We start from the raw sequence: 23,743 nt of genomic DNA on the forward strand, positions 1-23,743 counted from the left end.
CAATTTGTACTGCGGCATATCAGTGTGTACTAGAGAAACGAGACACGAGGTGGCAAAATGCCTCGCACCTCGCGCCCCATATCAACTATCAATGGAACAAAGTTCAAACAATGGTGTTATAGAAAGGGATCACATGTGCCCTGATCCTGGCGAGCGGCTCTCAACCTTATATTACACACCTTATAACGGATACCTTTATTTCCTGTATATTTCTATATTATGTGGGTTATGTAATGTTTCCGTTACAGGTCCCAAGATAGCCGAATAACCTTTCTTTTCCTGTAGTGTAGTTAGCATGGAGCTGGTTGTTATTGTTAGGTCTATAGCTAGGCTGCCACCTAGTGCCAAACCGTATTATATAAGTTATGGTATAGTTTTCTGGGCGGAAACGAGGAGCTTCGGGTCCTTTTAGGTAGGTCCTTTTGTCACAAGTAGTGTAGCGCAGGGAGAAAAATATTTAGCTAAGGGAGTCCTGAAGAAGAGGTCTTTTAGTCAGGAATAGTATATGTGTAGTGCAGATAAAGCACATGTAGGTAGGGAAGTTGTGCTAACTAGATTATGGCATATTGTATTACTATATAAGCAAGGAGCCCTCAAGTCTTCTTAAGTAGGTCCTTTAGTAAAGAAAGGTATAGCGCAGGAAGATCACATGTAGCTGAGAAAGTAATAGGGTCCTCAAGGGGAGGTCCATTAGTCAATAGACACATAGTACATGAAAGTGAGGGAGTAATGCCAAACTAGGTCAGGTCCCTCTAATAGGTTCTTTAATCAGAAGTTTAGTTCAAGAAAAGAACATGTAGATCAGGAAGTTGCACCAAAATGTATTTCAGGTCCTCAAAGGGAGGTCCATTAGTTAAGAGAAGTGTAGTGTGGGAAGACCACGACACCACATATAGCAGAGGGGACATGAAGTATAGTTCCCCCAATGGATGAGGTACCTGTAGGACAACTTATCGCAATAGGTTGGGGACTTTAGCAGAGAGACACAACACTGTCATTAACATCAGCCGTGAAAGCAAGTAGATCTGCACAAGGCAGCCATACGGACTCCAGTTAGAGCACACAGTGAGGTTCTTGCAGCCGGATCAAGCCCAGCAAGTTAATTTGTGGACTAAGATGTTTTCAAGATGGATTTTGTCTGTGATTAAAGGGGAAGATTAAAGGAGTCTTCGAAACTATGATATTGACACCAGTTGATACAATGTTGAAACCATACTGTAACAGCAGCTAGAGTCAGGTGAAGCGGTTCTCTTATGTTTTCTGTATAGGGCCCATGTACACATGGGGTCTTATAGGGATAGTTGCAGCCCAACACCCCCACCACCACCAGCACCCTACACCATTTGCCTAGGACATGTTGCTGCCCTTAAATCCTTGACACCTTCCCTCTATGTAACCTCTGCTTGTTTGGATTCCTTATCTGAGCTTCTGCTCTACTGTATAACTAATGTGACATTCAACCATTAATGGGGGAGGTGAAATTGTTAACTCTTTATAGCAGCCACTGTATCTGAAATGAAGCCAGAAAAAAAACTGACTGTTTCAAGACTGTTCCTGAAAATTCACCCTTGAAGAAATTGGTGAAGGATGCAGTTGTGTTTTTAAGTTATTCATGAAAAGAATACTAGAACAGTAAAGACTGACACAATTGGAAAACAATGTAGTTTTATAGGCCAGAGTGGATGGGATTGGTCAGTAAACTGGGGCTTCTCAGTTGACGTGAGACTACAACTCCCAGCATGCCCTGACAAAAATCAAAACAGCTCAGCAGACAGTGGCATATATTACAGGCAACTTTCATACATCATAGGTTTCAGTATTACGCATGCCAGTAATGGTTATTTTCAAACAAGCCATTTAAAGGGGAAGCACTCCTTTAAATAACATGAACAGACGCAGGGGGCCATCTTGTTCCAAAGTAAAGTTTATTGCGGAATACAAATTATTACAAATACTCGCTGCCGTGTGTCGTAGGATTACCAAACAAGACAAATATATAAAAGGATGAGGACACAGCGATACGGGCCCTGCTGTCTAAAACACAGCACATCTCTGCTCCAATCACCACCAAATCCTTCAAGTTAAATTATGTTCTACAAAACAAAACAGCCTTAAGCAAGGGAAGGGACAGAGTAAAACCTAAGCTCCGCCTCTGATTGTCATTGTACACGTTGTAAACCTATGAATAAAGTTACTTAACTTTGAAAATGCTGAGATACTTATACGCCAGTCCCATCCAAAGCTGAATCAGCAAACTGGAAGTTATCCTATACTCCAGTGACATCTGGAGTTGCATCCTTTACAATTTTGAGGGTAACTTTGGAGGTGACTGGAGTATAGGACACCCTGTAACTCAGCCTAAAATCGGAAAAGCTTCTACAAAGTCACTTCTACAAAAGAAACGGCAGTGACTGAGATAACCGTAAGTAGAGCGTGGGGATAAACTGGAGAACATCTTAAATAAATATGGCCGCCTATTTTAACCCTTCATCTCCTACCTTAAACTTAAGACCCATGAACAAACCCTCTCCTAGGACGGCTCCGTAGTGAACTAACTTGCTATTCGGCAGCCATGTTTGATTTTCAGGCCTCTAAGGTGACCAAAATTGTACAAACTGTTATTTACCAGAACCCTCCCGATTGTCGCACACATTGGTTGAGAGCACACAGGGTCGCTCTCACTGTATACCTGAGGAGCGTATAAAAGCCTTTGGTCTGTGCAGTCCCACTACTCCCTATTATAAGAAGCCCCTAAACTAGCGCAAAAAATAATCATAAATATAGGAAAAATCCTTTAATCTGGCATCCCATTCTGATAATCCGGCACAAATCTACAAAATAATCCAGAATCTCTCCAGATTATAATCAGGACAGCAGCAGATTTTATGTTCAGATTATATGAGGGATTCAGAATCTCTCCTTGGTCCAATCTAATCTAATATTCTAAAAACGTCCAATAATCCGGCATGTGGACCCTGTTCAAGACGGATTATAGGAACTCTCTCTTGTGTACGCATCTATATACAGAATAATTCCTTTAATCTGGCATCTGAAAAAAACAAAAATCCTGTTAATCTGGTGTTTTATACTCCATAAATTCTGGTAGATGTTGCCTTAGTGTTTTCCTGCATTTTGCACATTAATAGCTCCCTCCCCCAGAGACATTTGATAGTATAGAAATTGTAATAATTTTGGATTAAAGGAATTATTTTCTATAATATTTTTTTTTTTTTTATTTACAATTTTTATGTAATTTCCACAGTCTGGCTTCTACACTTGGTGACATTGCTCATGTTGTCTTCCTTTAAGAGATTTCTTAAAGGCGCAGCCGTGAGCCCCGAGACCTCAGGGTCACCTACCTTATCTTAAAAAGAAAAAAAAAAAGGGTAAAATAAAGCACAGACTTTCCCAAAATGCACTGCATCCAATTATTTAAAGGCACAAGGAATGTGTATGGGGTTTCCTTTCCTCCCAGGCAGGGACTTCGGGGTGTCATCCATTTTATTCATGCCTCCTCCGTGGAGGGGGGGGTGGGGGGTGGAGGCACAGTATGCGCCAAATGTGACATCATTGTAAAAGGGGAGGAGGTTAAGAGCCATACCGATCCTGTAGAGAGGAGAGAAATGTTAAACAGTGATTCTTAATAATACAGGTCCCAGCATTGTAGTACAGGATAAGTAATGTAATTTATATATACAATGACTGCACCAGCAGAATAGTGAGTGCAGCTCTGGAGTATAATATGGGGTGTAACTCAGGATAAGTAATGTATATGTAGACAGTGACTGTATCAGCACAATAGTGAATGCAGCTCTGGAGTATAATACAGGATGTAACTCAGGACAAGTAATGTAATGTATATACACAGTGACTGCACCAGCAGAATAGTGAGTGCAGCTCTGGAGTATAATATGGGGTGTAACTCAGGATAAGTAATGTACATGTAGACAGTGACTGTACCAGCAGAATAGTGAGCGCAGCTCTGGAGTATAATACAGGATGTAATTCAGGATCAATACAGGATAAATAATCTAATGTATGTACACAGTGACTATCAACAGAATAGTGAGCACAGCTCTGGGGTATAATACAGGATGTAACTCAGGATCAGTACAGGATAAGTAATGTAATGTATGTACACAGTGACTGCACCAGCAGAATAGTGAGTGCAGCTCTAGGTATCTCCACCTGTTGTCGGACAATATTATATCTATTAGATCTATTGACAATAATGTAATAAAAGGTTTCAGAAGCTTTTACAGAACTACAACTACCAGCTTCTGTCATGTTGGGAACCACACTTATCGAGCACTATCTAATACTGCCCATCTAATACTGACCTGTATAGTCGTCATAACGCCATTGGCCAGTACCGAGAGCCTCCCTGCTACAGACTTCACGCCTTGTTTGAAGTTGGCCATGTCGGGGGCTGAAGGCAGGACGTTTGACAGGTTGTAATTGGCTGCTTTAAAAAAAAAAAAAAAAAAAAAACCACACGAGAAAGAAATAATAGATTTAATAAAAGTGGTTACAGTTGTCTGCTAGTCAAGAACAGCGCCCCCTTCTGCTGCACAAACATAACATTACATAATAACATTCTGATTGGCTCCAATCACCACTAGGGGAGTTCAGGAGATTACTACATTCTGATTACACATTATCCTTCTTATTAATCCTGTACATGAGAGTTCCCCCTAGTGGTGGCTGCAGGAAGACAAATTTATCGTTATATGAATATAAATTAATACCAATGATCATAGCAATGTTGGGAGGGGGGGGGCGAAGTGTTTCCAAATTGAATTGAGACATGAAGGAGCGTGCAGACACCTATAAAGATGTATGGAGCAACAGTATGCATGTGTGTGGCCCTCTCCATTCAAAAAAGTACTCGGGACTTCCATTTTTATGTATGGTGGGGTTCCAGTGGTCGGACCACCACCAATAACGCACTTACCCCCATAGGACAGGGGTTACCAACCTTCAACTCCCAGCATGCACACTTGCTCAGCTGTTCTTAAAACTCCCATAAAAGTGAATGGAGTATGCTGGGAGTTGTAGTTTCACAACAGCTGGAGTGTTAAATGTGACTGAACTCTGCCTTAGGGGTTAAAGTGGTTGCCCAAAGAAGTAAAAAGAAGAAACCTCTCTCACACCATGTATTCAACCTGACCACAGCCAGGCTGAATGTAGGCGAAATGGTTCGCACTCCCATTCACTTTAATGCTGGGTGTGCTATACTTCGCCTATCTCCAGCTCTCCCATTCACTATTTTGTGGGACATCCCCTTTAAGTGCTGGTCACTGCACCCCCATTATGCACTTCTGAGGAGGATGACACTTTATGAGCGGGCTCCCTTCTCAGGATACAAGTTACCTGAAGTCTGCTTCTTGTGGTCATCAAACAGGTCGGCAGAGCTGATGGACGCGTTCCCTGAGAGTCTCTCCAACCGAGCCCTTGCTTCGTACTGTGGGGGTAAAGACAGAGGGGTATTAAAGAAGTGAAGCCACCCTATTGTCCCACCGTAGCATAGTAACAGGTGTGTGATCTAAGGCCTTATAAAAGCATAACATGAGGCAAGAGACGTAATGAGCCTTCCATTTATTAACCCATTTTTTACCCAGTTGGAAAACCCCCTGAACACCAAAGGATTGATGATACATTTTTGACTACCTGCAGCCACCACCAGGGGGAGCTCAGAAGCTCACTGTATGCTGTGCTCATGAGGTCATAGTATAATCAATCAATCTGCAGTGAGCGCCCTATAGTGGTGGCTGCAGGTCGTCAGAATTTTATCATGTACTACAGAGCTTGGTATCAGACACTTCTTAAAAAAAAAAAAAAAAAAAAAAAAAGTGTAACAGGCATCTACTCCATAATAAGTTCTGCAGTGAATGAAAAGTTCCCATTTTCTGCTACACAATATGTTAATAAATCTAGCTGAGGACTACATGCCCCTCCCGAAGAGATGAGAGGAACCGGATGTGTACTCAGCTGCTGTATTGTAAGTCCTGGGCTCTGTGTCCACTGTGGTCACCATGGATTCTTTAGAAAGCAGCTCCTGTTCTGTTTGTTCACAGAGCTGTGCTCCCCCCTCACCTGTCCTGAAGATTTATGGGCAGGAAAGAAACTAATGTATCTGACTAGACAGCCCTGCACACTGATGCAGTCTTCTGTAGGGTCAGTGTAATATTACCAAATATGTAACCGATACTGAGGTTATAACAGAACTTATCATATGGTTCAGAATCAATGATCATGAGGGCGGTACAAGCAGGATATGTGATGGCGGTATTTACAGGAACCAGAATCAATGAGCACTGGCACTACATATATAATGGTATGAGTATACAGAGGGTTTTGCACAGGGCCTGGCATTACATGTATAATGGTACTAGGATACAGAAGGGTCTGACATGCGCCCGGCATTACATATATATTGGTACTAGGATACAGAAGGGTCTACACACATGCACCTGTAACGATCATGATACCTGGATACAGAGGGTTCTGCACATGTGCCCATAGCCCATTAGCAATATCTCACATGCTATTGCTAATGTGCAACAACACTATAGATGCCCAGTTTTATGACCTAACCAGCTTTACCATGCCCTGCCTTCCCTACAAGAACAGTCCAGAACCCTGTATTATATGGCGGTGTGATATGGCAAGCATCAAACTGCTCCTATCACACAGTATATATATCGGATTCATGTATTTCTGGATGATGAAGTACTGTAAGTTATATTTTAACCAGAGGTGTCACCACTTTCATAGGGATTATAACTCACCCATAACCCCGCCTGTATACTATCAGTCACGCGGCAATGGATCATTATACTTACATCTGCGCTGTCCTGCTTTCCAAAGTACATGTCTGAGGAAATCGCTTTTGCGTTTCCAAACTTTTTCTGGGCATCATCCGAAACTGGAGCAGGATCCACATCATGCTTACGGCGAGTGGTGGGTCTAAAACGAGTGGAGAAAAAAAATGTGTCTATGAAGTATTAACTTATAAAGATTTAAATGGTTGTCAATGTATAATGGGTGGGGGGTCCAAAACCAAGGACCCCACATATTACAAAAATGAACCAGCTGCACCAAGGCCTCATTTTGTCACAGTGCCATACATACAGGTGTGGCTGAACCAGGTACTACAGCTCAACTGCATTGGTTTTGCAGTCTGGTAAGGGGATTCAGAGGTCAGACCACCACTCAATAGTTATTAAACACAGATTCTTAAATCCAGCAATAATGGGAATGACGTGACAGTACCGGTCATCGTAGCTGCTGACCTTTGAGGTCAGTGTGGTGTCAAAGTCTTTGCTGGACGTTTCCTTCTTCCAGAAGTCATCGGATCGTTCGTCCCAGCTCAGGAAGGAACTACTGACTGGCTCCGGGGGGTCATCTCGGTATCTGTGTGTAGGAAGTGAATGGGTGAAAAACAACCTCGGCTACATTGTGTCTGCCCAGAATGGTTGCTAGGGATGCGCTGACTGACAACCACACTGTGGAGTGTACAACATATCCAGTTTTACCAGGTCAGCCAATAAGATCTGTTCTTACTGGACAAGTCATAGCTCACCGGGATCGAGAACTGCTGGCGCTGTAGAAGAAGTCATCCTGCTCATCCTCATGATAAATCTTCTTGGGTTTGCTGGCCCTTGGGGCTTCTTGCTCAATAGTCTGCATCTCGGAGAGTACAGAATGCGAGATCCCACTGATGGAGAGAAGGATACAAGATCATTACAGCGCCCCCTAGTTATGACAACCTACAATAAGAAATCCCCTCTAAAATGAATCCATCTCTGCATATAGCCAGGGCATTAAAGGGATGTGAAAACCACTAATGACACCCTATAGCTCCTCCTCAATATATAGGTATATATATATATATATATATACATACACACACACATATGCAAGGCATGTAGCCATCACTGAGGGGGGGCAGTTATGGGGCTCTTGATCTTGTGTGAATTAACTCTTAATTATTGATCTTACGATCGATTTCCAAAGCCCATCCCAAGGCGCTCTGCTTCAGCCTTCTTTTTTGCCGGAAGATTCTTCAGCTTCTCATCGTCTTTTTGCTTCTGAATTTCCAGATCTTTGTAAGCCAAACGTAAGGAGGAGACTCTGAAATAGAGAGGGGGGCAAAAATTATATACACACACACACACACACACACACACACACACACACAAACACAAAGGGGTATCCAGATAGAAGTGTCACCTCTGTATAATGCTGCACAAGTCGATATAGCACCTAACTGGTCTACTTACAGGCATGTACTTTAATTATGAAGTAGTAAATGACTGCCCTCTATTGGCCATCAAGGGAAAAGCATATATTTTCCCCAATACTTATCCTGAGTTACATCCTGCATTACACTCCAGAGCTCCACTCACTACTCTGCTTGTACAGTCTGTGGGGTAACTAAAATCTTGAGGCCCCAATGCGATCTTTTGTCAGGGCCCCCTACCTCATCCCTACAGTGAATAATTGATAGTGATAGTTATGGGTGCTAAGGAGTTTAATCAACCTTAGTGTGGTTAGGATAATCTGTGGGTCTCCTTGGCTTGTGGGCCAGATGAAAGCTGCAATATCAATACTGTTGCCAGTACTTATGAAGCCCTAAGGCTCCTGGGCTCTGATGTGACTGCACCCCCTCAAGTTATGCCCTGGGTGCAGTATCTGTGTACATACATTACATTACTTATCCTGTACTGATCCTGAGTTACATCCTGTATTATCCTCCAGAACTGCACTCACTATTCTGCTGGTACAGTCACTGTGCACATACATTACATTACTTATCCTGTACTGATCCTGAGTTACATCCTGTATTATCCTCCAGAACTGTGCTCACTATTCTGCTGGTGCAGTCACTGTGTACATACATTACATTACTGATCCTGAGTTACATCCTGTATTACACTCCAGAGCTGTGCTCACTATTCTGCTGTGATACTCACATGGGCTCTTCAGTTTTCTTGCTCAGGTTTGCCGCCTCCTGCTCCTTTATCTTGTCTACAGCCTGAGCTTGCTTCTCAATTTCACTGAAGCTCTTGCTGCTCACTTTCTGGGCCCCCAGTCCCGCCTTCTTGGCCCCAAGCTGTAATAAGAAGAAATACATGGAGATGTGTTGTAAACAGGAGTTGATGCAGGTTTCAGCACTGGAGATGGATAACATACAGTAGTGACAAGGGATTCTTCCTCTCCTCCTGTCTCTTAGCCTATTGAACACTACAGTCAGTTTCTCCCCACCCTTAAAGAGGATCTTTCATCAAATCTGGCACATGCAGTTTTATATACTGCTGGAAAGCTGACAGTGCGCTGAATTCAGCGCATTGTCGGCTTTCCCGATCCGTGCCCGGTGTAAAGCGCTATCGGTCCCGGGACCGTAGCGCTTTAGTGTCAGAAGGGCGTTTCTGACAGTTAGCCAGGAACGTCCTTCTGCCTCGCGGCACCTATCGCGCTGTGCCGGGGAGCGGGGAGGAACGCCCCCTCCCTCTGCTCACACAGCTCGTCCATAGACGAGTATTATAAGGAGAGGGAGGGGGCGTTCCTCCCCGCTGAATTCAGCGCACTGTCAGCTTTCCAGCAGTATATAAAACTGCATGTGCCCAGATATGGTGAAAGGTCCTCTTTAAATGGCTGGTAACAGAGAGCGAAGGCCAATAGTATCCTTCCTGCATATTATATAAAGTGACGGCTGACTTCAGGTGTACTGTCACTTTAAAGGAAGTCTATACTTTACCTTTTTTTTTTTTTTTTTTTTTTTTTAACTAAACACATGTTGGAATAGCCTTTAGAAAGAGTATTCTAGTCTTAACCCTCTTCTTTTCTTTCAGTTTTTTATTATTCTGGTTTTTGGGTTATGCTAAAGCTCATGTTGCACAGGGGATGTTCCCCCTGAGCTCAAAGTACAGCAGCATCATACCCTCCATGCCGCCTCCTGCCCTTTCTTTCACACCTATGCGAATGACAGCTCGTCATCCTTTTGGCTGCTTTAGCAATGAGCATACTGCGCAGTATGCTCGTTTAGTTCTAAGTAGCTCTGTACTTCTTAGGCTGGGTTCACACCTCTAACCTCCACTCGGGGATTATGTGTTTTATTCCGTTTTAAAAAATATAGAGCAAGCAGGACTTCTCTCTCTGCATTTTGGGCAAAAATCAAGCAGAAACCCAGTGGACCCAATTAGAATGTAGGGGGTCCACGGCTTCTGCAGGTAATTTATTTATTTTTTTAAATCGGATTAGGTTTCTGGTCTGCAAGCGGGTCCCACGAACAGAAACTCGAAGACAGACGTGAACCTAGCATTAGAACTACACGAGCGTACTGCGCAATATACGTATTGAGGCACTTGCTGTTGCTGAAGCAGCAAAAGAAAAAAAAAAAAAAAGTATAATCGAAGAATAGACTCCCATTAATGCCCTTGCAAATTTCCATGTTCCATGACCACAGCTGCATTCACAATTTAAGTCTTCAGAGCTGAAATCTCCCAGCACTCTCTGCTTGTTCAGTGTCTGAGCAAAGCTTGTGATTTGCATTCTGGGAAGAGTTGTAACCAGCAGAATTCAGCTCTGGAGTATAACACATGACTGGTGGTATTGGCATTTTAGATAGACTATAGTGGCGACAGTCTCAGACTTCCCCCACCCCCTGTGTCCCGTCTTACCCCTTTCTTTGCTGGTCCAGGCTTCTTCTTGATCAGTGAGCTGACCTCTGCAAGCAAAAACATTGGGCGTTTACTAACTGGTACAGATAGCAGAACAGGCAATAATCTGCACATGAGCAAGCAGGAATTACACAGAGTGGTCATTCATGTATCAGCTGGATTTCAAGACAGCATGTGACAAGCACAGCCAAAGAGACTGGAAATTATGGTTGTTCCAAGCAGAAGGTTCTGGAACGCTCTTCAAAAAAAACTTACCAATTCGCAAAACCAGGGTCCCTGATGGACAGCAGACAGCTACATGCACCAGAGGGGGATAGTACAGGATGTATGATGATTATTATGATTCTAGCATGTCCTCCCGCTTGCTCTGGGGGCCTATTTACATTACCATTCGAGTATATTTCAGTGACACCAGTGGGAGACACCAGGGAACACGCAGCAGAACCAGAGCAGCTTCTCACTTCTGGGTACCACAGGGGTTGTTTTTGTTAAAGCCAAACAAGTAACCTGGTCAGCAGGTTTGTCCAACCCTTCCTTAACGTATACCGGCATACCGGCACTTTAGGGGGTCACAAGCCCCTCCTCCAACTCCAATATCAGTGGGGTAACCCATTAAGGAGTGGGAGACATGCTGTCCTACGTGATGCCATAGCTGCAGGGGCACTCCAATAACAGACCACCACCGATGTGACCCCCACAACTTGTGAACAGACATCATTAACCTTTTAAATGCAGGAGTATTGTGCATACCTGTACACAGTAAAATCCTTAAATCCAACATCAATGGGTCCTGGCAGATGCCAGATTAACAGACATGGAGACCAGGACCCGGAAATATATCACTGTGACATCTGAAGCCACAAAATAGTTTCCTCAGATTATCTCAAAACACTGGATTTTAGATTAGGATGCCAGATTGAAGGAATTTTAGCACCATACGTATGGAAGGTGGATATGTACACCGGTAGATCTCCCCTGTCACTTGTGCCTGTGTAAAGGACCACAACATGTTTTATGTAGGTGCAGATATGTGGGTGCGTGTGTGTGGAGCGGTGCACAGATCACCAGAGGCCAAGGCTGAAGCATCTAATATCAGGAGGAAATCACCTTTGCCAGGTGCGGCACTTCCTGCAGACACTGAATCGGCTGCAACATGGAAGATAAAAAAGACAGACAAGACACGTTTACATGGGCGCTACATGAGCCACCGCTGCAAAACCCAGCCAACTCCACAAGGGGGCGACATGGTCAGATACACAGAGACACCATATCACCCCTTTAAGAGCTAGCTTTGTGGGATTTAAAGGTAATGCATCCCCCAAAAAAAGATGAACATGACAGTTTATTAATTTTTATTTTTTTTTCCCCAAGTCAAGATATATTATAAATGACAAAATACATTTTAATATTTCACATTGTTGGCCACTAGAGGGAGCATTGTACAATGTCAGCACACCACACAGTACACTGATGATTTCTAGTTGCCTGAGGATATTTAAGGACATCACACAGGTGGTTAATGGCACAAATACAGCTCTCTAGTGCTCCAGCTATCTAAGCAGCGCATATTAATTGTTTTCAGTGTAGCAATGCAGAGCTGTACATGTGTTACTACTCTTGCTTAAGAACCAATGATTACATCATCACAGGTCCTTAAGCAATCACAATGACACATAGAAAGCTCTACAGATCTACAGCTATCTAAGCAGCACATATTAACTGCTTTTTATAAGCCTCAGTGTAACAGTGCAGAGCTTTATGTGCATTACTGCTCTTGCTTAAGGACCCCCGATGACAACATTAGAGGTCCTTCAGCAAATAGCTATGCAGAAACATAGGAGATGGGGCCAGTCCTGTACTAACTCTCACTTCATGGCTTGTGGTGTCTATTGACAAAGAACACCAGAGGTGAGCAACCTTCATTGCGCCAGATGTTGTGCAACTAGAAGTCCCAGTATGACTACGTGTTGCGCTCTTCTTGGAGCAACCCATAGTAAATGGAGCATGCTGGGAGTTGTAGCTGGAGTGTTAAAGGTTGCTGATCCCTGTGGTACACAGACAATGCTCCCTCTAGTGGCAAACAGTGGAAAATATTAAAAATATTTTTAATATTTCTTGAAATGTGAAAAATATACTAAAATTAATAAACTAATCAAAATTAATTTTTTAAAAAATCATTATTTTGGTGACACATTCCCTTTAAAAGGGATCAACTGATAAGTCACAGATCCAGAAGAGGGTCACCCCTTTAGGCACTGCGTACAGGAAGAACAATTCCTGTTAGATGCCCAAGGGGTCTAATCCCTCTATAGAGTTAGTCAAAGATGCTATCTTCTCACCTGGATCAGTAACCCATCAGGAGACTGGACTGGGTTTCCCTTTAACCATGACATGACCATAAGAAGGACATTGTGGGGTTACCTAGTGCTGCCTTGGGGGACATGCTGAGACCGTCCACGCTTGGTCCCTCTTCCGGTTCACCTGAAACAGAACGTAAACACAGCCCTGTTATAAGTCAGACTGAAACCTATCTGCCCCCCCTCAATGAAAAACCAAGGGTCCCCTTTTGATCATGCCACAATCCGTCCTGACTGGGGTGATCAAAGGGTTATATGGCAGAGACTGGAGGTTGTTAGGGATTCAAATTCTTGTTTACAACCAGAAGGTGACAATTTGTCCAGATCATGTGCAACTGACACAGGTGCAGGATATGTTACAGCGTATTATTGAGGTTCTGGATGGATCAAGAATGTCAAGGATACGACTATTCTATATTATAATGTCAGATTTAGTATTCTGGGAGTTTTAGTTCTGCGAAAAGTTGGATAGAAGCAGAGTCTACACACTCCATAGCATTTACAAGGGACTGCCTTGTACCTTCTTTGATGTCAGGAACAGCCTGTGGTGCACTTAGGGTGACCATCGGGTCATCAGGAATCTGCGGTTCTTCCCATTCTTGACTACTGACCTGCTGGGAGAAAGGAGAAGAATTAAGACCTTCCTTGCAGTAATCTGCCACTTTATGGTCCACATGTCCTAATAATCTGACACTTTATACTCTACACATCCTGATAATCTGGTACTTTATATGCTACGTGTCCTGATAATTCTGTATGGGACACAATACTCCCATGCGGGATGAGTAGGAGGTTATCTCACACATGATGCTCGCCCTATAGAAAATTCCCACAATCGTCAAGTGCTGCCTGTACATGAGCATAGAGTGATAATCTGACACATAAAAGTCCCAGATTAATGAAATTTTACGGTCATTTTTAGGCTGAGTTTTACCGAGACATGAGATTCAAAAAAGTCTTCTTCCTTCTCCTTGGGGGATAAAGGGGGTGCTCCGCAGCCATCGATCCAGAGCTGTTAGTCAAAAAAAGACAAATACAAAATATAAGATCGAATGTCTCGCTGTTTTCTAGATCCCTGCTTGCTGTCAGTGATTGCTGACACTTATAATTAGACCCTTAAATCCATCCAGACCATGAGTTGGGCCCGCTAGTGGAAGACACAGGGGTTACAGAGGTTTTACAATGTACACTTACATCGGTGCCATGCTTTCGTGTCGCCTGAGTCGCAAGGGTCTTGATCTTCTCTCTGTACAGATTTGCGGCACGGCTGTTGTATTTGGCATTCGTATCATTTGTGGTACATCCATGTTGTCGGAAGAATATCGTCTGTGGGAAACAAAATGCTGTCATGAGACTGCACAGGGTACTGCCAGTGACAGCAATACAAGGCCAGTCATATGACACAACTTGACAGCAGTGGAACCAAGGCACAAAACTCCTATGATCTAAGTGCAGAGACAGTGAGGACTGACTAAGTATTACATACACACTACACTACAGATGTGTAACATGCAGGGACTGTAGTCAGGCTGGGAATGGCTGTAGAGTGTGTGAATACCACAGAGGGTTCCAGAATCCCGCTCTATGATCCAGAGGCTCAGGAGTACCCTGTGAGATCATGTATTAGAGAGGTCGCCAAACTGTCTAGAGCTTCTGCACCATGGGGCCTAGAATTCTCTTCACGATAGGGTCTTCATGTCTTTATACTTTAGATCTAGCTCACTTTCGCTCCTTGTCTGAACTGTGGTTCTAGATCTATCTTCCCCTATGCACCATGGGTCTAGATCTCTCTCGCTACTAGTCTGAACCACAAGTCTAGATCTCTCTTCCCCTCTGGACCATGGATCTAGATCTCTTTCACTGCCTTTCTGCAAAGTGGGACTAGATCTCTCTTGCTCCTTGCCTGCACCGTGAGTCTAGATTTCTCTTGTTGCTTGTCTACATCTCTCTTACTCCTCTATGCACTGCAGGTCCAGATCTCACTCTCTTTCTGACTAGTGGATCTAGATCTCTCTTGCCCTCTCTGCACCATGGTTCTAGAGCCATTGCTGTGCACTATAGGTCTAGATCTCTTGTTATACTCCAATGTCTATTTATACACATAGCTGTGGGAGAGACTCACTGCATTTGTGTTCCCTCCGACCTGCATACACCGCAGCTGGAACCACGACCAGTTGGAATCCAACTCCGTTGATCTTGAAAAAGACAAAAATAAAAGCCAAATCTTATATACAGAATATACACACAGATTCCTTTAGCAAACATGCAACAATCCAGACAATCTGAACATCCAGTGCTTGAGCCCAGCTCTGTTATCTAGTGTGGGAGCTTATAGCGCTATAATGTAGGATCTCTACCCATTTATAATATACTCTGCGACTGTTTGATAAGCCAAAAAAAAAAACCATAACTATAAGTAAATATCTAACGCTATAACTCTCATATGAATTCTCTCCTCCGACCGGCTCATCAGGTAGAATAGGAGCAGTGCCATCATCTTACCCTAGGGACATACAGAACACAGTGACTGCCCTCACAATCTAAAAAACCTACCTGAACCCGAAGAGCACAGGATAGTAGCACCTTACTGGAACCAGTCTGTAATAGACTGGAACTGCTGTAATATCTGACCTGACTGCCCAATGTCAGGTCTACTAGTAGGCAACCATTGGTGCAAGTACATTAAGGGTCTGTTCACACAGCGGAAAAGTGCATCGGTATTCCGTTTATTCATCTCACTCCTAATTAGGCCCAAATGAATAGGCAGGAGTGTGTCCCTGCTGCGGCATCCGTGGCAGAGATCAGCAAGTGCACTTACCTGATAAAACTAAGGTGGACCCCTAGCGATCTGTGTGTACCAGAACAGTCAATGCACAAGAAGACGCCATATGTGATACTGGCCCAGCTCGGGTTCTTAGCCCCACAGTCAAAGCAAGTCTGAAATATAAAAACGTATAAAGCACTCACCACTGACATTATATACCAGGATACTGTACAACAGAGCTGCACTCACTATTCTGCTGCTGCAGTCACTGTGTACATACTGTACTGTACATACTGATGCTGAGTTACATTCTGTATTATACAGTGTTGGCCAAAAGTATTGACACCCCTGCAATTCTGTCAGATAATACTCATTTTCTTCCAGAAAATGATTGCAATCACAAATTCTTTGGTATTATTATCTTCATTTAATTTGTCTTCAATGGAAAACCACAAAAAGAATTGTCAAAAAGCCAAATTGAATATAATTCCTCAGCAAACATAAAAAGGGGGTGGACAAAAGTATTGGCATTGTTTGAAAAAATCATGTGAAGCTTCTCTAATTTGTGTAATTAACAGCACCTGTTACTTACCTGAGGCACCTAACAGGTGGTGGCAATAACTAAATCACACTTGGAGCCAGTTGAAATTGATTAAAGTTGACTCAACCTCTGTCCTGTGTCCTTGTGTGTACCACATTGAGCATGAAGAAAAGAATAGAAGACCAAAGAACTGTCTGAGGACTTGAGAAGCAAAATTGTGAGGAAGCATGAGCAATCTCAAGGCTACAAGTCCATCTCCAAAGACCTGAATGTTCCTGTGTCTACCATGAACAGTGTCAAACATGGCGGAGGTTCTCTGATGTTTTGGGGTTGCTTTGCTGCCTCCGGCACTGGACTGCTTGACCGTGTGCATGGCATTATGAAGTCTGAAGACTACCAACAAATTTTGCAGCATAATGTAGGGCCCAGTGTGAGAAAGCTGGGTCTTCCTCAGAGGTCAGGGGTCTTCCAGCAGGACAATGACCCAAAACACACTTCAAAAAGCACTAGAAAATGGTTTGAGAGAAAGCACTGGAGACTTCTAAAGTGGCCAGCAATGAGTCCATACCTGAATCCCATAGAACACCTGTGGAGAGATCTCTTGATGGCAGTTTGGAGAAGGCCCCCTTCACATCTCAGGGACCTGGAGCAGTTTGCCAAAGAAGAATGGTCTAAAATTCCAGCAGAGCATTGTAAGAAACTCATTGATGGTTACCGGAAGCGGTTGTTCGCAGTTATTGTGTCTAAAGGTTGTGCTACCAAGTATTAGGCTGAGGGTGCCAATACTTTTGTCCGGTCCGGAGTTTTGTGTAAAATGATCAATGATTTGACTTTTTTTTCATTCTCTTTTGTGTTTTTTCATTGCAAGCAAAATAAATGAAGATATTAATACCAAAGAGTTTGTGATTGCAATCATTTTCTGGAAGAAAATGAGTATTATCTGACAGAATTGCAGGGGTGCCAATACTTTTGGCCAACACTGTACTCCAGAGCTGTGCTCACTATTCCGCTGGTACAGTCACTGTGTACATACATTACTTCTCCTGTACTGACCCTGAGTTACATCCTGTATTATATTCCAGAGCTGCACTCCCTATTCTTCCCACATCACAGACACTAATAGCAGAGATAGCTGGGTGGAGGCCTTTACTACTAGTGACAGATGTTTTCCTTGGCAGCTATAAATAAAGTTTTATTTGGTGTGATTCAGTGCAGTCAGTGATGCCGCTGCCTGTGTGATAGATGAAGTAGTCACAGACATTACAGCTCCTGATTATGAGGCAGTAATCCTCCAATCCTGGTAATCCCTGCAATCCAACGTCTATGGGTATTATATACATATATAGCTTTCTAGTAGCTCCCTTTTTCTGACGCAGTGCTCCAAATCTCCTGCATAAACAGTGAATAGATGGAAGTCCAGCATTCACTAGTAGAGAGAGCCCAGTCTTATACATTGATCACAATAACAGCACAGTCTGCAGTGAGCTCCCCCTAGTGGCGCCTGCAGGTAGTGGAATGTTATCATGTAACTACATCTATGTAGAGAATTTGGAGCTCTGTATTAGAAAAACAGACCTCTGATCCTTACAAAAATATGTTAATGAAGTAATTCCTAAATAATCCTCAACCTAAAACTGAAATGACTATACAAGATGGACATTCCCTTTAACAAATGACACTATGGACAATATGATCACATGACTGCACAGCCTATGATGTCACTGTGAACAAAATAGCTATAGCTGTCTAATAAAGAGCACTACTCCTTTCCACAGGCTGTATCTGGAATAGCAGTCAGTAAATGAAGATCAACTGCAGTACCATACACGGACCAGGGATGATGGGGGTGCTGTCTTCTTGAAGGAGGAAGCCATGCTTTTTTTTCTTACATATTACAATCCAGACCGGGATATCACATGACCACTTTCACATAAACAATAACAAGTGTGAATGCAGCCATTCTAGGGACAAAGATCACTGGATATCATCCCGTAATCCACGCCACGCAAACCTTGGACCTGTCAGTGTGATGTGAGGTCATCAAGCGTCAACCCCCTGACCACACTGTACCAAAGCCGCAGCAGTGAGTGTTACTGTCTCTATGTAGGGTTGGGAGGAGATGAAATACAATGTAACAAACCCTCTGCTGTAAGGCTTCTGTTCTCTGACATGCAGATGGAGAAAAAGAAAATATTACTCACAACCAGGAAGCTGACAACCAAGGAAAGATGAGGAGGTAAACACAGGTGACAACAGGGGAAGAAGGAAGGCATGTGACCATCAAGCCTGAGGCTGCACCACATGTCACCATATGATCTGATACCTACTCCATCCAGAACTCAGGAGAGACCGTTGTCAGGGCCCCCTCATAGTCCAGGGGACACAGTTGTCAGGGCCCCCTCATAGTCCAGGGGACACAGTTGTCAGGGCCCCCTCATAGTCCAGGGGACACAGTTGTCAGGGCCCCCTCATAGTCCAGGGGACACAGTTGTCAGGGCCCCCTCATAGTCCAGGGGACACAGTTGTCAGGGCCCCCTCATAGTCCAGGGGACACAGTTGTCAGGGCCCCCTCATAGTCCAGGGGACACAGTTGTCAGGGCCCCCTCATAGTCCAGGGGACACAGTTGTCAGGGCCCCCTCATAGTCCAGGGGACACAGTTGTCAGGGCCCCCTCATAGTCCAGGGGACACAGTTGTCAGGGCCCCCTCATAGTCCAGGGGACACAGTTGTCAGGGCCCCCTCATAGTCCAGGGGACACAGTTGTCAGGGCCCCCTCATAGTCCAGGGGACACAGTTGTCAGGGCCCCCTCATAGTCCGGGGGACACAGTTGTCAGGGCCCCCTCATAGTCCAGGGGACACAGTTGTCAGGGCCCCCTCATAGTCCAATTAACATAGGTGTCAGAGCCCCTCCTATTGTGCAGGTGACAGTTATCAGGGCCCCCCATAGTCCAGGCAACACAGTTGTCAACCCCCATAGCTAAGATGACACAGTTGTCAGAGCCCCCAGCATAGTCAGAGCCCCTCATAATGTCCAAATAACAGCTGTTAGGTCCCACACAGTCCAGGGGACACAGTTGTCAGGGCCCCTCATAGACAAGGGGACACAATTTTCAGCCCCAACTAAGATGACACAGTTGTTAGACCCCCCTCCCCCAGCATCGTTCAGCTGACACAGTTCTCAGGGCCCCACATAGTCCAGGTGACACAGTTGTCAGGCCGCTAGAGCTCAGGTGACACAGGCTATAGGAACCCTATAACTCAGCTGACAGGCCCCGACCACTTTACATTACACTCTTGCTGACTACTGTCTAGTTATCACCTACACTTGTCACACAGCTGTCGGCCACCCGACCCCAGGTGACACTGCTGCCCCCTCATGGCTCAGGTGACTCAGGTGTTCCGGGCTGTACAGACGGTGCGGCCGCCTCCCCTACTCCGGGCTCTCACCTTGTTAGTCGGGACGGCGCGGAGCCGCTTGAAGATGGCAGCGATGTCCTGCTTGTGAGGCTCACTCATGGTCCTGCCGTTCACACTAACAACACCGGCACCGACTACACTTAGGGCCACGTCAACAACCGCCGGGTACGTCACCGCACGGAATCCCGCCCCCTTCCCGTAACGTCACCACAGGAAGACCCGCCCCTCTATAGGGTTACGCGAGTAAAAAAAAAAGGCGAGTCACGCCCCGTCTGGGGAAGAGCCCCGCCCCTTATGTGTCAATAAAACTGTAAGGAAAACAGGGGAACGGACCGTATCGCAAAGTAGATACCCGCAGGCAGTGTAGCTTAGATACACAGCTCTAATGCCAGGATCACACTGAATAGCTTAGATACACAGCTCAGTAGGCAGGTCCACAAATGAGAGGATTAGATACACAGCTCAGCAGATAGTACCACACATTATAGGATTAGATACACAGCTCAGCAGATAGTACCACACATTATAGGATTAGATACACAGCTCAGCAGATAGTACCACACATTATAGGATTAGATACACAGCTCAGCAGACATTCCCTGTCGTCCCACCAGCGGTACAAGGCTCCCCATATTGTGCCACTATTGGGACTAAGGGAAAATAGATTATCTACATAATCATCCATTATCACACATGATAGGATTAGATACACAGCTCAGCAGACAGTAAATGCCACTACAAAGATACTGCCATGTAATGCACCATTTATAGTGGTTTCCTATTCATCCTATAGCACATTTTGTCCCTCTTTCTGTCCTTCAAAAGTTGGGAGGTATGCTTCTGCGCTGCTATAGGATGAATAGGAAACCACTATAAATGGTGCATTATATGGTGCAGATATGGAGGGGGGACATGAAACTGGGGGCAGATATGGAGGGAGGACATGAAACGGGGCAGAGATGGAGGGGGGGGGGATGAAACTGGGGGCAGATGAAGGGGTTATATGAAACTGGGGGAGAGATGGAGGTGGGACATAATTTACGGGTGACTATAGGAGGATTATACTGTGTGCGGGCACATGAAAAATTAATGAGAATGGGCGAAGCTAAATTTGCCGTAGTGCGCTGAGCACGCCACACATTTTGTCTCTCTTTCTGCTTTTCAAAAGTTGGGAGGTATGCTTCTGCGCTGCTATAAGATGAATAGGAAATCACTATAAATGGTGCATTATATGGTGCAGATATGGAGGGGGGACATGAAACTGGGAGCAGATATGGAGGGGGACATGAAACTGGGGGCAGAGATGGATGGGGGGACATGAAACTGGGGGCAGATGAAGGGGTTATATGAAACTGGGGGAGAGATGGAGTTGGGGAATATAATTTACGGGTGACTGTAGGAGGATTATACTGTGTGGGGGCACATGAAAAATCTGTCCTGAGTTTCATGTCCCCCTCCATATCTGTCCCCAGTTTCATGTCCCCCCTCCATATCTGTCCCCAGTTTCATGTCCTCCCCATCTCTGCCCCCAGTTTCATGCCATTCCATTCCCTTTCATCTGCCCCCAGTTTCATGCCCCCCCCCTTCATCTGCCCCCAGTTTCATGGGCCCCCTACATTATGTTTCCCTCAATGTTTAACACAAAAAATCACATACTCACCTTCCAACACTCCCCCGCAGCTCTCTCCGCAGTCTCACTCACATAGTTGTAGGCGTGATGTGATGTCATCACATCGTGCCTACACATGAAGGAGCCAGAGCGCAGCGTTGAAGCTCCTGCTTTAATCGCCTATGTATTCAACTCATCGGTGTCCTCTGGATCCAAAGAGACTCCTGCTTTATAGAAGATCCATCAGTGATACTAATAGCACATTTCTGGCCCCGGAGGACTTGATGTCCTCTGTTATTTCAAATTTCGAGAAACAAGCATTGGCCTCAGTATTTAGACCTATTAATTCAGAGGCCTGTTTCATCCGACTCTGAGCAAGCTCCATCCTTCAGTCTGGTTTTTGAAGGGTCAAGACTGAAGGATAGAGGTTTATCCACAACAGTAATAAATACATTGATTACATGTCGTAGAGATTCTACCAATATGACCTATCATAAAATTTGGTCCGAATTCTTGGCTTAATACTTCAGAGTTTCACTCTGTGGAAATCCCTAGTATCCTACAGTTCCTGCAGGATGATTTTCATAACGGTCTTAAAGTCAATACTCTCAAAGTACATATGACAGCTATCAATGCCATGACTGATGGTAAATTCTCTGGCCATCCACTAGTGTCCAGTTTTTTGGGTTCTTTTTTTTAGAAATTTGAGACCAAACGTAAAACCTCCAGCACCTGTTTGGGATTTCTCAAATCTGTCAATTTCTGACATCTCATACATTTGAACCAATTCAAGAGATAGAGTTAAAGTGGCTGCCTTGCAAGGCGGTCTTCCTAGTAACCATTACATCTGCAAAGACTGTTTTTAAGACTCCTGCCTTATGGGATCCTTCTTAGAACTCTACCAAGTTCCTTGCCTAAGGTTTTCAAAATATCAATTAAGAATCCACCATACCAGTCTTTTATCCACATCCTGGAATGGAAGATCAGATATGTTTCTATATACTAGATGTAAAGAGAGTTATTCTGACTTATCTGGACAGAACTAAGGAGTTCAGGAAGAAGGAAAATCTGATTGTGAATTATGCAGGTGCCTGGAAGGGGATGAAAGCCTCCAAAGACATATTGGCCAAACAGAAAGTCTACTATTCTGGAAGTTTATAAGTCAATAGGCCTCTAACACATTCTACACATTCCTCTACAACTTCATGGGCTGAAGATGCCCAAGTATCTATCCTGAATATTTGTAATGCTGCTTCCCTGGGGATCTTCTTTTACTTTCTTTAAACACTATTGTCTTGACTGAGGGTCAAGCCTTTGGCATAGTGGTGCTTAATACAGTTTGCATGTGATGTTCTCCGCTCCCCCTTAGGTAGCTATTTATCTCCCTTTTGTGCTGCCTTAGGATGAATAGGAAAGAAAAAATTGGGTTTTCCTGGAATTTTTCTTTCCTTGAGTCCGAAGGCAGCACAGCATACTCACCCAATTTCATACAACAAAAAAACTCTTCCATTAAACACAAAGGAATAGAGGAAAGAGGGGTTCTTATAGTACTGAGTATGCTAATTAACTGTTTATTGCTATGTAGGAGGGCTGATCCTGGGAGGAGTCAAAGGCGGGGATAAAAACCCCTCTGTGCTGCCTTCGGACTCCCAATTTTCTCTGTGTACTATTGTCATCCAATGTTCCTATCATATTGCCATTCACTTCCCTAATCATACTGTCATATAATATCTAAATAATCATGTAATAAAGGTATTAATACACACCAACACCTCAAATGTGGTGCATTAGCTCTTTCTGGTATCATATAGCAGTATTATTGGGTACTATGAGATAATGAATAATACTATTACTTCTGTAGCCACTACTAGGTTTGGCTCAAAAAAATCAAAGGAAAATCTGCAACAAAAAAGCAGCAGAATATAACTATAAGGGAGCATTCACACTACGTAAACGGCAGCTTATTCTGAACGTAAAACACGTTCAGAATAAGCGGCCTATAAAGCAGTTCCCATTCATTTCTATGGGAGCCGGCATACGAGCACTCTCCATAGAAATGAATGGGCTGCTTCTTTCACTACGAGCAGTCCCATTGAAGTGAATGGGAAGTGCTGGCATGTATGGCTCGGCATGAGCAGAGCTAGCCGTACAGGCAGGCACTTCCCATTCACTTCAATGGGAGTGCTCGTAGTGAAAAAAGCAGCCCATTCATTTCTATGGGGAGCGCTCGTATGCCGGATTGCATACTGTAATGGATTGCTGCATACTACATGCCACGCTATATTCAGTAATGAACTCAGACATGCTATAGGTCTGCTATATGCCTTTCCCCCTACGCCCAACAGCAACACAACTGGGGGTATTCCTGC

General features: G+C 44.2%; 1 protein-coding gene across 4 annotated transcripts; it reads right to left on the reverse strand.

Moving 5' to 3' along the window:
• Window positions 1-1,908: 1,908 nt before the first annotated feature.
• Window positions 1,909-19,958, reverse strand: ARFGAP3 (ARF GTPase activating protein 3). Of its 4 annotated transcripts, none has more exons than XM_075274880.1 (17): window positions 19,796-19,958; window positions 15,861-15,979; window positions 15,165-15,237; window positions 14,237-14,368; window positions 13,977-14,054; window positions 13,563-13,653; window positions 13,107-13,166; window positions 11,793-11,831; window positions 10,686-10,732; window positions 8,979-9,118; window positions 8,005-8,136; window positions 7,586-7,720; window positions 7,276-7,416; window positions 6,846-6,969; window positions 5,374-5,464; window positions 4,341-4,462; window positions 1,909-3,606 (listed from the first exon to the last, which is right to left on the reverse strand). In XM_075274880.1, exons 1-17 carry the CDS (start codon window positions 19,862-19,864, stop codon window positions 3,589-3,591), a joined length of 1,611 nt encoding a protein of 536 aa, XP_075130981.1. In that variant the 5' UTR covers window positions 19,865-19,958; the 3' UTR covers window positions 1,909-3,588. The 4 variants fall into 4 exon arrangements, with proteins under 4 accessions (XP_075130981.1, XP_075130980.1, XP_075130983.1 ...); XM_075274879.1 differs by having other exon boundaries at window positions 4,341-4,465; XM_075274882.1 differs by lacking the exon at window positions 11,793-11,831.
• Window positions 19,959-23,743: the final 3,785 nt, after the last annotated feature.

Source organism: Leptodactylus fuscus, chromosome 5, assembly GCF_031893055.1.
Source record: "Leptodactylus fuscus isolate aLepFus1 chromosome 5, aLepFus1.hap2, whole genome shotgun sequence".
Lineage (NCBI taxonomy): Eukaryota > Metazoa > Chordata > Amphibia > Anura > Leptodactylidae > Leptodactylus > Leptodactylus fuscus.

Bases quoted from the DNA above. Each gene is read 5' to 3' on its own strand.
- ARFGAP3 (XM_075274879.1), bottom strand. From the start codon at position 19,864: ATGAGTGAGCCTCACAAGCAGGACATCGCTGCCATCTTCAAGCGGCTC. The intron at 9,119-10,685 runs GTAAGACGGGAC...TTCTTATTACAG, and splicing joins CTGGACCAGCAAAGAAAGGG to CTTGGGGCCAAGAAGGCGGG. The intron at 6,970-7,275 runs GTACTGTCACGT...CACTCGTTTTAG, and splicing joins GTCAGCAGCTACGATGACCG to ACCCACCACTCGCCGTAAGC.